This window comes from Echinops telfairi, unplaced genomic scaffold (genome assembly GCF_000313985.2).
Source record: "Echinops telfairi isolate 266 unplaced genomic scaffold, ASM31398v2 ScPeMD7_31;HRSCAF=116, whole genome shotgun sequence".
Classification (NCBI taxonomy): Eukaryota; Metazoa; Chordata; class Mammalia; order Afrosoricida; family Tenrecidae; genus Echinops; species Echinops telfairi.
In genome coordinates this window covers 45,359,339-45,373,982 of record NW_022103928.1, presented here as the reverse complement: position 1 = coordinate 45,373,982, position 14,644 = coordinate 45,359,339, and the positions used below count along the sequence as shown (strand labels likewise).

Here is a 14,644-nt window from a genome sequence, read left to right as displayed (position 1 = left end):
TTTAAGAACCCTAGAGACTCAGAGGAGCCCTGGTGGCATAGTAGGTTATATGCTGGGCTCCAAATCACAAGGTCAGTTGTTCAAAACCACTAGCCATTCTATGGGAGAGAGATGAAGCTTTCTACTCCGGTGCAGAGTGCAGTCTCAGACACCCACAGCACAGTTTTCTCTGTTCTATAGGGTCACTGTGAGCCAGATGAGACTCAATGGCAGTGAGTCTGGCTTTCTGGAATGAGACTGAGGCAAGTGTATTACTAACAGAACTTGATTGCACAGATGTGCTTACCAGGTTTTATTCAGAATAAACCCATGCCTGTGTGAACTTGAACCCCTGGGCTCCTGTCCCTAGAAAACCGACAGATGAACAGGGAGAACTAATAAGAGAGTCCCACAAGGTTGCCACGTAGAAGATCAGCCCACAAACGTGCATCTCTACGCCCGCAATAAGCAGTTATAAAATAGAGTGAAAAATAGGATCTCTCACAAAAGCACCAGAAGTATCTAGGAATTAGCCGAGAATGCACAAGAACTGTGAGGGGGAGGAGAAACAAAACTTGAATAAAAGATATGGCAATTGCTTGATATACAAGAGACAGGCTAGGCTCTTGGATGGGACAAGCTAATAATATTAAAAAGAGGTCAACACTATACTAATATTATAAAGATGTCAACCCTCCAAATGAATCTATAAATTCAACCGAATCCTCATCAAGAATTCTAGTAGGGCTTCTCTTTTCAGAAGCTTCAAAAACTTTCCCTAAAGTTCACAAAGAAGACTAGAGGTTTGGGAAAAGCTATGTCAGCCTTTACAAAGAATAAAGAAGGAGGATTCTCCCCTACCAGAGACTGAGATGCATTAAATGCCACAGTACTGGTAAAAATGTGGACTTGCAGCACGAACAGACCAAATACATACTCGGAACATGACAGAGAGCTCAGAGAGAGACCCATGGTTGTATCAGAAATACACCTGGATAAAGGTGGCGCTCCAAATCAATGGAAAAGAACAGGCTGTTTACTAGACGGTGCTGGGAAATTGGCTCCCTGCATGGAAAAAAAATAACACTTGATCCCTACTTGACACCACAGATATAGGTTCAGGATGGATTAGAGACTCCACTGAAAAAGGTAAAGCAATTAAGCTAAAAGAAGAAAAGGCAGACCTCTGTGACCTAGGAATTGTGACAACACCTCTAAAACTTCAAAAGCACAAACAACGCAAAAGCACAGTGAATTTCTCGTATCGAAATTCAGTTGTTGCTGTTTCCCAAACCGAGTCTTACGAGTGAGTCCAGACAGACATCATTAAAATTAAGTGCTTTTGTTGAGTGGATGGGACAGATGACTGGATGGGAAAAGAGACTCGTAATATCTCAATTCACCAAGGAATCAATGTCTACGCTGTCTATTGAATATGCAGCCGTCATCAGCTGTACGTCTGGAAACACAAGGAGCTCCTGAAAATCAACAGGAACAGAAGACAGCACTCAATAGCAAAATTAGCAAAGGGTGCAAGCAGACAAGTCACAGGAAAGTGAAGTCAAAATGCCATCGAAAGGTGGCGCAGAGAGCATTTTTAGGGCAGTGAAACTTTTATGCATGACACTGTGTCGGTGGGCATGTGACACGAGGCCTTTTATCACCACCCTGGTGGTGGGGTGGTTACGTATTGAGCTGCGATCCACGTGATCGTGATCGGCAGCTCAGAACCACCAGCAGCTCCTCGAGAGGAAGACTGAGCTTTCCACTCCCCTTAGAAACCACAGGGGGTCCATATGGGTCCTATTGATGAGGTGGCAGTGAGGTTGGTTGGGTTGTGGGGCTTTTTTTAGGGGGGGTGCTTTATGTGTCTGTATTAGGAGCCCCAATGGCACCATGAGCACTAGACTGTTGAATCTGGATGTCTGCTGCAGAAAAAAGGTGTGGTCATCTTATAGCCCATTCTACCTCTATCCTGAGTCAACTGGACAGCAAATGGGTAAGAGGTACAACCGTAAGACTATACCACACAACGAGTGCATGTGAACGGTACACCTTAGGTATTAATAATAGATCGATAGTGGTTCAACAACTGTGACAAATGTATCAGAGGAGTGCAAGATGTCAAGAGGAGAAGTCACGTGCATGTGGAAACTCTGGAACTTACCGCACAATGTCTCTAGAAACCTAAAATGACTCCTAACAAAGTGGAATCTATTTTTTAACAGTTTTATTAGCACTTCATCCACACGTCTTACAATTCAATCATCCAACCATACCAAGAAGAGTTGTATAATCGTCACCATATTCAATTCCATAGAAGCTATTTTTTTAAGACTATCAAGCCTAGGAGATGGTTGGACTCACTAGAAATCAAAGAAATGCAAACTAAAATGGAAGATATCACTTTCACCGATTAGATGAGCAGAATTCAGAAAGATAGGTAATGCCCAGTGTGGCCAAGGGATCTGCCCCCTGTTGACAAGTTCGCCATGGAGTTGGTCATTCTGGAACGCGGCCTGGGGGGGGGCTTCGTTGTAGTAACTGCCCACCTATTCTGTGGCCTCACAGTTCTACAGTTGGGCATGTATCCCAAAACCTTCTCACACAAGCCCACAAAGGGCCATGGTGAAGATGTTCAGGCTGGGTAGTTTCATATGGTGGCAGGGAGTTGAAGACAATCTGGGGGTGGGGGTGGGGATGTCTCCCCCCAGGAGGGTATGTAAAATGGGATGGGTGTCCACCATGGAATCTGAAGCTACAGCCTAGATGAAGGAAGGTCCGGCAACCCAGCTGAACTTCAAGGGACACTTTGTGTACGGAAAGTGATCACCAGCAGGCCAAGGTAGCACAATATCATTTATATGCGTGAATTAAACCTGTATGTATCCAAACAAAAAAGCACATACAAGCACACATTTTTTGTGGTTTTTCTTTTACAAGCACACATTTTAATTAAATATATCTGATTAGTTCAGAGTAATGAGGAGTGAGATAAAAGGAAATGAAATGAAGGATAGAGAATTAAAACAATAACACAAATACTGTGCTCTTAATTATTTGGGTGCAAGACAGGAGCTAGGGCCAGCAGAGACTTTGGAAGGAAGGGGAGACCTCCAGCAGAAATTATGAGTCAGACAAGGTAAGGCATGCCATGAGGAACAGGGGCAACAAACAGCAGCCCTCGGGCTCTGGGCTGCACTCATTTCCCAAAGGGCAATAGCACTGGTGAGGGCCTTAGGCCATATAGTGCTGCCCTGCCCCAAGACAAGCATAATGAGCCCTGAGCTTACCTGGCACTGAATACTGCTTTAAAAAGATTTGGCAGTACTAAAGTGGAACCAGGATATACATAAATCTTAAATCAACGAATAGATTTTGACCTCACACTTAATTGTAAGCCCTAATCTAAGAGCAATCAGTTTTTATGATGCTGCCTCACAAAGGGGTAATTGAAGATATGGATGCTGTAGTAAAGTGTGGTGAAGAAAGCAGATGGTGCCTGGCTATCAGAAAGAATAGCATCTGAGATCTTGTCTTAAAACAAGCAGCCATCTGGAAGAAGCACACCAGCCTATGCAACCACGAGGTGTCAAAGGGATCAGGTATAAGGCATCATCAGAACAAAAAATCTTACCATAGTGAATGAGGTGGGGAGTGCGGAGTGGAGATCCAAAGCCCATTAGTAGGCCACTGGACATCCCCTTGCAGAGGGGTCTTGGGGAGGAGATGAGCCAGTCAGGGTGCGATGTAGCAACGATGAAAAATACAACTTTCCTCTAGTTCCTAAATGTTTCCTCCCCGCTCCCAATACCATGACTCGAATTCGACCTTGCAAGCCTGGCTAGACCAGAGGATGTACACTGGTACAGATAGGAACTGGAAATACAGGGAATCCAGGGCGGATGAGCCCTACAGGACCAGTGGTGTGAGTGGGGAAACAGGGAGGGTAAAGGGAGAGTGGGTAGGAAAGAGGGAACAGATTACAAGGAACTATATGTGACCTCCTCCCTGGGGGACGGACAACCAAAAAGTGGGTGAAGGGAGACGTCGGACAGGCAAGATATGACAAAATACCAATTTATAAACTATCAAGGGCTCATGAGGGAGGGGGGAGCAGGGAGGGAGGGGAAAAATGAGGACCTAATGTCAAGGGTTTAAGTGGAGAGAAAATGTTTTGAGAATGATGAGGGCAATGAATGTACAAATGCGCTTTACACAATTGATGTGTGTATGGATTGTGATAAGAGTTGTATGAGCCTCTAATAATAATTTATAAATTATTAAGGGCTCATGAGGGGGGATGGAGAGCTAATCAAAATGGGTACAAAAATGAAGACAATTGATGGTGGTGATGATTGCACAACTCTTTTTAATATATTCAAACCACTGAATTGTAAAGTACCTGAATCATATGTCAATAAAACTGTTTCAAAGCAATGGTTTGGCAGCAATCATCTTGTTTGCAGAACCTCATTCAATAGTGCATTGAAGGTGTCGTCACCCGACCTAGCAAATGAGGAATTGAGGCTCTCAGAGAATTTTGACCAAGGTCAGTGACAGAGCCAGAGCTAACACCCCATGTGTGTCACGCCCTGGGCCATCATCCCGAAAGGGGCCTCTGGGAGAAAAACGCCCTGGGCAATGGTGCTCGGAGCTGAGCAGGACCCTGAAGTTCAACAGAAACGCTGGCTTTAGGCACCTGCCAGCTGAGAAAGCTTCTTAAGTTTCCCTTCTGTGGAATGGTGGTGAGGAATCCTGCCTCTCAGAGGGCTCCGAGGCCCACCTGCCGTAACACATGTGCCCCCAGTTGGCACTCTGTGAAGTGCAGACACAGCAACCATGCCTGTGCTGGGTGTGCTGCTGGCGCAGCTGCCACCCACAGCCCAGCTCTGACCCTCCTTGGCAACTCTAAAATTGCTGCCCCTCCTCAGCAGGCCTAAGTGTGCGCCCGCTGGGAATTCCAGGGGTCTTTCCCAAGCTCTGCTCAGGGCACTTTCTGCTCCTGGGGGGAGTCAGGAACGGCCTCCAAACCTTCCCCTGGTCCTACCTGCCTCTGGGCCTTAGGACCTCCTCACCCTGGCAACCACTTCTGATCCTTAAAAGAAAAATGTTTGTCACTCTCTGAGCCCTGGCATTTTCAGGCTTTTCTCAGAGGGAAAAGAGGGGAGGTAGTTTATGCAGGGTCACACAAGGACTCTTTAACCAGGCCCCAAACAGATCCCAAATCAGCTGATTCCCAGGAAAAGCTTCCCCACTACAACATGCTCTGGGAGGTGCCTCCCTCCTCAGGGACAATGGGACACCATGGGGGAAGGCTACTCTCTGCCCCCCTGCAGCTCATCTGACAACCTCACCCAGAACCACAGCCTGGAACGTCAGGGTGGCAAAGGAAAAACATGGCCTCGCTCTAAGGTGCTTCTAGTCCTGTCTACAAAAGACCAATAAGCAGGTTCATTCCAGGTCAGCCACAGCTGATGGAGTGAGGTCTCTACAGAACTCAGGGCGAAGGACCAGGAGGGGGCCCGCAGCCACTCCCACCCACAAAGCCTAGCCCAGATGTCCCTCTGCCTGCCCACCCCTCTTCCGGTCCTGACCCCATGCCCCTTCTCCCCAGATCAGGGAAGCGGGGTGGGGGTGGCGGGATCTGTTCCACTCAATGCACTAAATGATTGGTTACTTTCCATGATTCTGTTCATGGTGGAGGGGAAGGGCTGCATTGAAAAGGAGTGTGTTGTTAAAGAAAAAGGCCCATTTGCAGCTCCAGTGAGACTGCTCTCCAGGCAATGTTTCAGAACCCCCTCCCCACCACCACCACAGGGTGTGTTCAATTGAAAGGGCTTTCTTGGAACCTTTTGAATCACACCTCACAGGAAGCGCCCCTGGGCAGCAAAGAGGCTTGGTCACATCCTATCTCACACCCACTGGCCCTTTGGCTCCCCCACTCCCAGAGCCCAAAGCTGTGCAAAGCAGACAGCTGGAGGCAAATATTTACATAGCCTCTCGCAGGCTGGGCTGCTGCAGACAGGACAGTGAGGAGCCACACTGGCAACACTCTCCAGACACCAGCCTGGGCAGATGATGTGGAGAAGCCCCCTACAGTAGAGAGATAGAAAGCTTCCAGCAGTCCAGGGTACTCCTCTGGTGCCCCATAGATGCTGATGAGAAACTGCAGGTGGGCAGCTGAGGAGCTCTGATCAGAGGGGGCTCCAAAGCCACCCCACCTCATCCTCCCCCCGAAACTGCACCAGGGCCTAACCAGAGAAAGAGTGCCTCTCGGGACTTCAGCAAAGGGAGCCTCCCCCCATGGGGTTCCTTATACTGGTCCCTGCTCTAGTGGCTCAATAAGGTCTGTCTCCGTTTCAAGGAGACACAACACCAGTGGAGACCTGTGTTCCCAACCTCAAAACATCTAGGCCTCCTCAGGAAAAGCTTCCTTGTCACTATCCTAGACAGGCAGTTACTGGGACTGGAGAAGACACAGCGGTGGGCAGCAGGGAGGAAGCCGGCAGTCGGCAGTCGAGCAGGGAGTCTGATTAACAAACCCAAGAAGCCATGAGGAAAGCCGAGGAGGCCCAGGAGAAATGCCTTCGGTGGGGAGGATCTTAGCAGGTCCTGCCAAGACCCTGTGTGGTAAGGGACTGTACGGCATCTGGGAGGCCAGGGTCTGAGGCGACAGACTGAGGGACATGAGGGCCAGGCCCTGGGACAAAGCAACTGTGGGTCCCCATCCATCCCCCACACTAGCATCTTCAGCTGCTGCAGCAGGGTCCTCTGACCCTGTTGCCATGACAACCAGCCTGCAGCTGGAGTGGAGAAGCATTAGACTATCCTCCAAAAGCACTCTACCTCCCCCCAGGCTCCCAGTGACATAGAGACCAGGCTGGGGCAGTCAGGGGTGTGGGGGAACACCCCCCCCAACCCCTTTCCACCCCGCAGACTTGGAAAACAATGGCCCTGAGGGAAAAGGGGCATCCGGAAAGAGAGGTCCCAAGTGTGGAAAGAAGCAAAGAAAGCAATATGGGGGAGGGGGGTGAGGCCAGGAGGACAGATGGCTGGCCAGGTGGCCGAAACTCCAGGGGATAAAGGCAGGAGATAACAGGTAGGGAAGCCAGAGCAGGGAGGACCCGGAAATGAAGCAGAGATGTTGGAGCATGGGCAAACAGAGGCCGCAGGTTAGCTGGCAAGGGCAGAGAGATGGAAACAAAGAGTAGAAGGATGGCAAGGGACAGAGACCAGGAGAGCTTACAGGTTGCATAAGCGCAATGAGGGAGCAGGGGTGTGGACCAGCCAGCACCTGCCGACAACCACCATGGAGCAATCCACCAGGTGATACTGCCTCAGCCCCACACCTCTGGGCTCTGCTCCTGAATCCATCTTGACCTGACCCTGGGCCTGACTTTAAGGGCCAGCGAGCAGCTCCATAGCCCCTGGGCACCCATGTCTCTCCTCTCAGCCCCCTCCCACTTCCTAGCAGTCCCAGCAACTGAGCAATGGGCTGTCTGGCTCCAGGCCCTGACACTGCACAAAGCTGAGCTAGAGGCACCGACACAGCACAGCTGTCTTGGGTGGCGCCTGCCAGCAAAGAGCCTGCCTCCCGCCTCCTTCCGGGCTGACCCTACTTCCCTGTGGCTGGTGAACCCAGGAAGAGACCTGTGGAAGGCACAGACAGAAACAAAAGGTGCCCTCCACCGTCCTCATCCCCGCCTCGCTCCTCAGCCCACAAACACGAGCACATACAATCCTGAGTATACACACATACACACAACCCAGGTCAGATCACTGCAATCTGCACCAAAAATGAGCATTTCAAACTGGGAGGGCTTGGAGCGTGGGGAACGCGTAACAGACCACTGTCTCCGTCCCAGGCCCAGGTATCATGGTAGGAGGTGAGCCACTTCAGGGCATGGCTGACCAGCCTGTTAGCCCACAAGCTAGGTGAGAGCCAGGGTTGGATTACCCAATAAGCAAGGTAAGCATGGGCTTACTTATGCTTATTTACTAACCTGTAGTGGACCCTTTCACATTTTCTTACCACATCAAAATATTCTGCTTTCGGAATCAAGGATGCTTTTCACATTTACAATCCCTAGCAAGGATGGAGTACCCAGTAATGCTGGGTACAGGCTTCCTGTACTTACTAAGCAGCAGTGAACAGTTTCACTTTTTCTTCCCCCCACCACATCTTTGATTGTGAAATTGGTCGCTGCGGGTTAGTCAGTGAGCACAAGCCAACCTGTGCTTACTCTGCTTGCTGGGTACTCCAGCCCTGGAATCGAGACGGGCAGGCAGAACTGGCTGGTGGAAGGCTTTCTTGGCTGCAGCCCCATGTGGAGCAGTCGTGTGAAGAGTGGAAAAAGGCTTGGAGTTGGAAGACATGCCTTAGCCTCACTCCCTCCAGATTCCCTGGTAACCAGACCCCTGGTTCTCAGTTTCTTCACCTGTAACTTGAGTGGGTTGTGTTAAATTATCCTTGAGGTCACCTCTAGTTCCAAGATTCCATGATAACCCTTCTGCAGAAAGGACTCCGTGGCCATCCTGGTTAGAGAAGGGAAGAGCGCCAACTCCACTGAGGAAGGCCCCTCGCACACACACCCCAGTGAAAGACTGAAGCCTCTATGTGCCTCTGGCCAAGGGCCCAAATTACACATCACCAGCAGGGGCCACAGGGCATTGGCATAATGATTTGACCGTTCGAAGCACTCTCTAAAAAGCAGCCTTGTAGCATCATTGTAAGGTTTCCGAGCGGGATTCATGATCTCATTTTGCAGAAGTAGCTCAGAAAAGGCGTGTCCAGTATTATATCATTTCAAATGTTAGACCTGGGCCTAGGATTCATGTGTGTTCTTTTCATTATACCAGTTTCCAAATTTTATAAATGAAAAAATATTAATGAAGTTATATACAATATGCTGGGAGCTCTGGGGGCGTAGTGGTTATGGCTTGGGCTGCTAACTGCAAGGACAGCAGTTTGAAACCACCAGTGGCTCTGAGAGAGAAAGACCCACCTTTCTACTCCTGTACAGAATTATAGCCTCAGAGACTCCCAGGGGCAGTTCTACCCTGTCCCATAGGGTCACTATGAGCCAGCATCGACTCGATGGCAGTGAGTTTGGTTTGGAATATCCAATATATAAATACACCTGTGAGATAGATTATTGTGCCAGCCTGGCCGATAAACACAAGTGGGATTAACTGAAGGGCGGTGAGATAAATGGCTTGGTGAGCCTCGCCTTTCTTGTCCCTCGCTCTTTGATCATCGGACCAGTGTGTGGCTGCCTTGCTTGTTCTGTACCTCCATTAACAGGCTACACTACCTGTGGGACGCCTAGCCTGTGGACTGTGTCGCTGTAAGTTGAGGTCCCTTTAAGACTTCTGGAGCTAGGGACTGGCGGTTGGTGATCTGGCTGACAGTTGGTGACCTGCCTTGTGATTGGCTGCTGTGCTGACATAGCCTAGCTCTCTATATATAGAGAGGAAAACCTGGCAGCAGACTAGACTTGAAGGACTGCTAGTGTCTCACAACTCTGTCACCAGAGTGAGTTGCACTAAGCCATTTGTACTGCTTTATAATATAACTGTTCATTTCTTGTATTATATATTTATCTGTATATGATTTAACACTTCATTTCTTGTTATATATCTAATTATCTTTATAAATAAATATATTAAATTATCAGCAATTTGGTTTTGTCGCTCCAGAGAACCCTAACACAACCTGTAACCACTCAAGTGTCATTTTTAATATATGGCCAAGTGGGCGGAGCCCTGGCCACACAGACCTGGGTTCCAACTCCAGTTGTGCTTCCTTCTTGCTTGCTGTGTGACTTTTGGGAATTTGCTTAAATTCGCTGAGCTTCCTTTTCCTTATCCATGCGGAGATGGAAATAGCACTACTTCCCATGGGAGGGTGCCCACACATTGTGTAGAGTCACCATCCATTGTCAGTTATCTCGATCTTATCTCATGAAAAGATAAGAACACATCTGCTCTGTGAAAAGGCTCAGGGATGCATCAATTTAAAAAATAAAATTTAAAAATCAGACCTTCTGGCGTCCCAGGAGAAGCTCTATTTGCTATGTGATGTCAGTATGCATACCCGCAGACGCAGGGCCACATGGGCCAACCCTGATCACTCAGGGAACACTGTGTGGCCCAGGGGCCTGAGGCACACTCCCTTGGCTTCACTTGGAGTTGGGGCGAAGTGTATTCACTGTATATCGAAGATACGCTTCATGAGGGCAGGAGCCTGCTTGCCTCTTCCCTGCAAAGTCTCCAAGAGCCTGGCGCAGGACCTGGCTTGTATTGTTTAGTAAATGCCGGTGGAATGCATGCTGGTGAGCTGCAGGGTCCTGTCCCCGCGGAGCCCTCTGCCTTCCCAGAACAGAGCCCACCCCAACGGGGCAGGCCCCGCCCAAGGTTCTGTTTATCTGCTCTCAGGAAGCCCAGAGCAGCTGGACTGGGAAGCGGCAGCTGAGCAGGGACACCTGGCGCAAAGAGGCAAGGGGGGGCGGGGTGGGGACCATGGGCTGTTCCACAGATGAGACAAAGGGAACTGCGGTTGTTGGGTTGCTAGACAGGGCATTCTGTCCAGGTGCAACTGAGAGAAGAAACCAAATGAGAGAGAAACCAAATGAGTTTTCACTGCGGGACTCTGCCCCACACACACTCCACCCCCGCCATCAGTGACTTCTTCCCAGACCCGTCACCAGGCAGGGACAGCCTGAGGCAGGTCAATACTCAGCACCCCCACACCCGTGCCCCGACGTCTGCACCCTCACCCCATGGATTCACCTGACCTTCTGGTTCCCTTCTGTCATCTTATTCAGCTTTCGTACACCTACCCAGAGAAGGTGCCACCAGAGGTGCCAGACCCACAGCCAAGTGACTCCTTGACTACCTCGAACTACCATCCCACCGGAGGGCACGTAAGGGACCCAGATCACCCGCCTGGCCCCACGCCCATCCCACGCCCACGGGCCGGCGCACTGCCAAGGCAGCACCTCGAACCACGCCTCCCGTGCAACCCTCTGGACCCAGGGCCGCTTTCCCACCGCCCACCTCGGCACCCCGCCCCGCCCCCTAGCCCCGCCCCGCCCTGGCCCCGCCTACCATCCTTCCGGTAAAAGGCGATCTCCACTTTGCGCTCCTCGGCGCCCAGTAGGGCCTGCGCTATCTGCGCGGCGGCGCGCCGCTGCGTGCGCGGCCCGTGCAGGAAATCGCAGGTGCAAGGCCGCTGCATCACCTCGGCTCGAGAGTAGCCGCACAGCTCGCAGAAGCCGTCGTTACAGTAGATGACGGCGCAGTTCTCCACCCGAGCGTTGGCGATGATAAACTTGCGGCCTGGGGGGTGGGGAGAAGTGGGCACGTGAGTGGAGGACCCCGGCTTTCCCCCATCTTCTGTCACAGCCACCTGGGGATTCCCTAGCCCCAGGGGGCACAGCGGGGACTGGGGTCCCCAGCAGGAGGCGAATGCAGCTGGACCCCACCACACAGGTGTCTCTGCCCGGGGCACAGCTTGGCGAGTGCGCCCCCTTCCCCACCCGTCCCGTGGACAGGCTGAGAGCTTCCCCCGGGCAGGCAGCCAACACTCACCACCGCCCCCCTCCGCGCCCAAGCAGAGGCCAGCCTGGGCGGGTGTCTGCAAAGCGTGTCAGCAGCCGCAGCAAACGGATAAACACTAGTCCTAGCCTGGGGAGGGCCGGAGATGGCGCCCGCGAGCAGCCCCTCTGCGTTGGCTGCTCTGGCTTCTAACTCTTGACCCCAACTCTCGCAGAATGAGAGGAATGAGGGGGGCGGGGCGGCGCTTCCTGGGTCACTCCTTACCCTAGGTCTCCCTAAGACCTGTACTTTCTGGGTGCGCTTCCTCGCTACCTTGGGTGGGGTGCAGCTATAGAGGATGAGGGAAGTACTGAACTTCTTGCCGGATCTCACTCCCAAAACCCCATAAGATAGGTATGACTGTCCTTATTATATAAAGAAACGGAGGCTCGGGTGGAATGAAGAAGCATGTTTAAACCTTGCAGTTTGTCAATGGCAGAGCCATGTGTGTTTCTATCTCTGTCTGGCAGAAGGGGAGGGCCAAGTTGAGGGTCCCAGGTGGAAGTCCAAGGTCACAGGGAGTACGAAAAGGTCCCTGTAGCTTTGAACCCCAAGAATCCTTGGAACCCAGCAATGGGCCTGAAACCATTGGCTCATTCATGGAACAGCAGACTCAGGAAAAGGGACCTTCGTCCAGAAACTCTATGCCATTTTCAGATTTGGCCCCACCTAGGAGAGAAGTCCCAGTGGCTCCTGTTTAGCTACCCTTGGATCACGGTCCACATCTCCCTGGAAAGCCAGACTGATGGGTAAGCAGCAGGCGGCAGCAAGCCCAGCCTGTGCCAAAGGACGATGCGCCAGGGAGATGAGCTTCTTAGACACAGAAGTTTCCGGCCACTCTGACTTCTAATGCTGGGGCTTTAAGCAGCAGTCAGAATTCTGACCCTCTCAGCCCCCTTGGCGAAGCCCTGAGTCTGCAGCTTTGGATAATTCCTTGGACAAGATCCAGGGAGCTGAGGCAGAGGCTCTCCGAGGCAGGTTGTGGCCAGTAGGATCTGGCCTCCAGAAAGTGAATGCTTGGAACTGAGTATTTAGCCCTCCCACCCCCACCCCACTCCAGCGAGTCAAACTCCCAGATAGCCACCAATCCCAGAATCAGGGCCCCAATCACAAGAACAGACCCCTTGGTTTTTGCTTCTATCTCCACCTCAACCCAAAGCAGCCAGCCCACCAATCACACTAGTTTTGTGGCAGAAATCCTTGGTTAAGACCTAGCTAGGCATTGGGCTACTAACCACAAGGTCAGTGGTTCAAGCCCACCAGCTGCCCCATGGGAGAATGAGGAGGCTGCCTGCTCCCGTAATGATTTTCAATCTCGGAAACTGCATCAGAATCAACTGGATGGCAGTGTGTTTGGTTTGAGTTTATTGTCCGTCCGCCCGAGGCCTTGGAGAAAAGGAGTTGTTTGTTTGGGGTTTTTTTTTCCCCCACCCCTACCCCTACCCCCACCACATTCCTAAGATGCTGGAATATCAGCACAGAAGAGACCTGAAAGACCACCTCAGAGCTGTGGTAACAGATCCAGAGAGGAAGGAGAGTCACTCAAGGTCAGAGGTGGGAGAAGCTAGGGCACTGAGTGCCAACCCAGTGTGCCATCGTGTGTACACAGTCTCTGGAGCAGGTGGAGAGGGAAGCCCCTGAGCCCCACCCTGCCTCACTCCTACCAATATCACTATCTCCTCCCTCTTGAGATCACCCTGTTCCTCAGCTCCAGACAATGCTTCCCATTGGGCTGGCCCCCTCCCCCCCACCACCATGGTTATAAGCACACGTTGTCCTGTGCTCCCAGGGTCATGTGCAAGGAATGTCACCCTCTCCCAGCTCCCAGGGCCCTTGGCAATCACACCCTCCCCCTTCCCTCCCATGCCTATAGACATGATTCCTGGTGTTTAGGCACAGGCAAGCAGGGTGGGTACAAATGGCCACACTCGGAACATTTACCTAGCCTGGAAGCCTCCACTACCAGGTCAGGGGTAAGGATGCTGTCAGTCCTATAAGGAGTCTGGGGGATAACATGTAGAGCAGAAAGATCGGCGACATGGGGGCACTAGAGCCAACCTGTGTACCCTCAAAGCCCAACTTCAACCCCATGACACCAGCTCACCCCAGGGCCCACAGTCATGTAGCTCTGGCCAATAGATCTCCCTACTGCCCATTCAGGGCTAAACTCATGCATGACACACACCGACTCCGGCTCAGAGATACACCCCATATCTTAGCTTTCAGATTCTCACATACAACACAATCAGGACAGCTCACAGGGTGCACAGAGGGCCCCTCTGGGTTAATCACTCCGTCCTTTGACCCTCCTCTCACGGACAGCCCTCGCCACGCCACATCCAGGCACCCAGAGTTGGGGATCCCTACACATTCCCATCCCAACTCCCTCCGCTGCGCCCTCAAGATGTTCCCCTCACCCTCAGCCCGCGCTCCAGGGGCCTGAGACGGACCTTCTGCCTTGCCCCCAACACCGGGTCCCTCTGGTCACAGGCCCGCGGCTCCCGGAGCTCCAAGCCCTGCCTGCCACCCGCGGCCTGTGGCCAGCGCTTCAGGCCCTGAAGCAGCCTCCATTTGATTCGCACTAAACAAGGCAAAAGGGCCGGGCACGCCCCCCATTCACACTCGGGAGAGCTGGACCCGCCCTCAGAGCCCCCTCCCCACATGGCCCCTCCCCCACTCACTTTGGCCTTCAAACTTGCGGATGATGGTGTCCAGGAAGGTATTCTGCGGAGCGACGTGGCCCCTCCGCACAGGCATCCTGAGCCCATGGGCGGGCCGGGGGGGCACCCACCCACCCCGGCCCGGCCCGGCCCGACACTAGGCTTTGGGTGTTCCCGCCCGGCTGTAGTCCCGGCACTCGCGGCCAAGCTGAACACCTGCGGGGCCGCGACTGTTTTGAGGGCGCGGAGCGGGGGCGGCGTCCCGGTTCACCTCCCGGGTCCGGACCTCGGGCCCGGCCTGAAGCCGCCAGACCTCTGGCCGCCCGGCTTCCCGCACACCTGTCTGCCCGCTCCTCTGAGCCGCGGGCCCGTTCTGCCGCCGGTCTACGCGGCGCTCCTCCCTC

The 14,644-nt window shown here is 52.4% G+C and overlaps 1 protein-coding gene across 2 annotated transcripts in view; it reads right to left on the bottom strand.

The window, feature by feature from the left end:
- The window catches only part of KCNH2 (potassium voltage-gated channel subfamily H member 2), a 38,339-nt gene extending 23,843 nt beyond the window's left edge, over positions 1-14,496 (bottom strand). Inside the window, exons 1-2 of one of the 2 annotated variants that reach the window (XM_004702310.3) lie at positions 14,262-14,496; positions 11,092-11,322 (exon numbers count right to left, since the gene is read on the bottom strand). In XM_004702310.3, the coding sequence (XP_004702367.1) occupies positions 11,092-11,322; positions 14,262-14,337 (307 nt within the window). In that variant the 5' untranslated portion in view covers positions 14,338-14,496. Of the gene's footprint in view, positions 1-11,091; positions 11,323-14,030; positions 14,056-14,261 lie in introns of those variants that run through there. The other variant, XM_045289919.1, reaches the window with a different exon arrangement.
- Between the last annotated feature and the right edge of the window lie 148 nt (positions 14,497-14,644).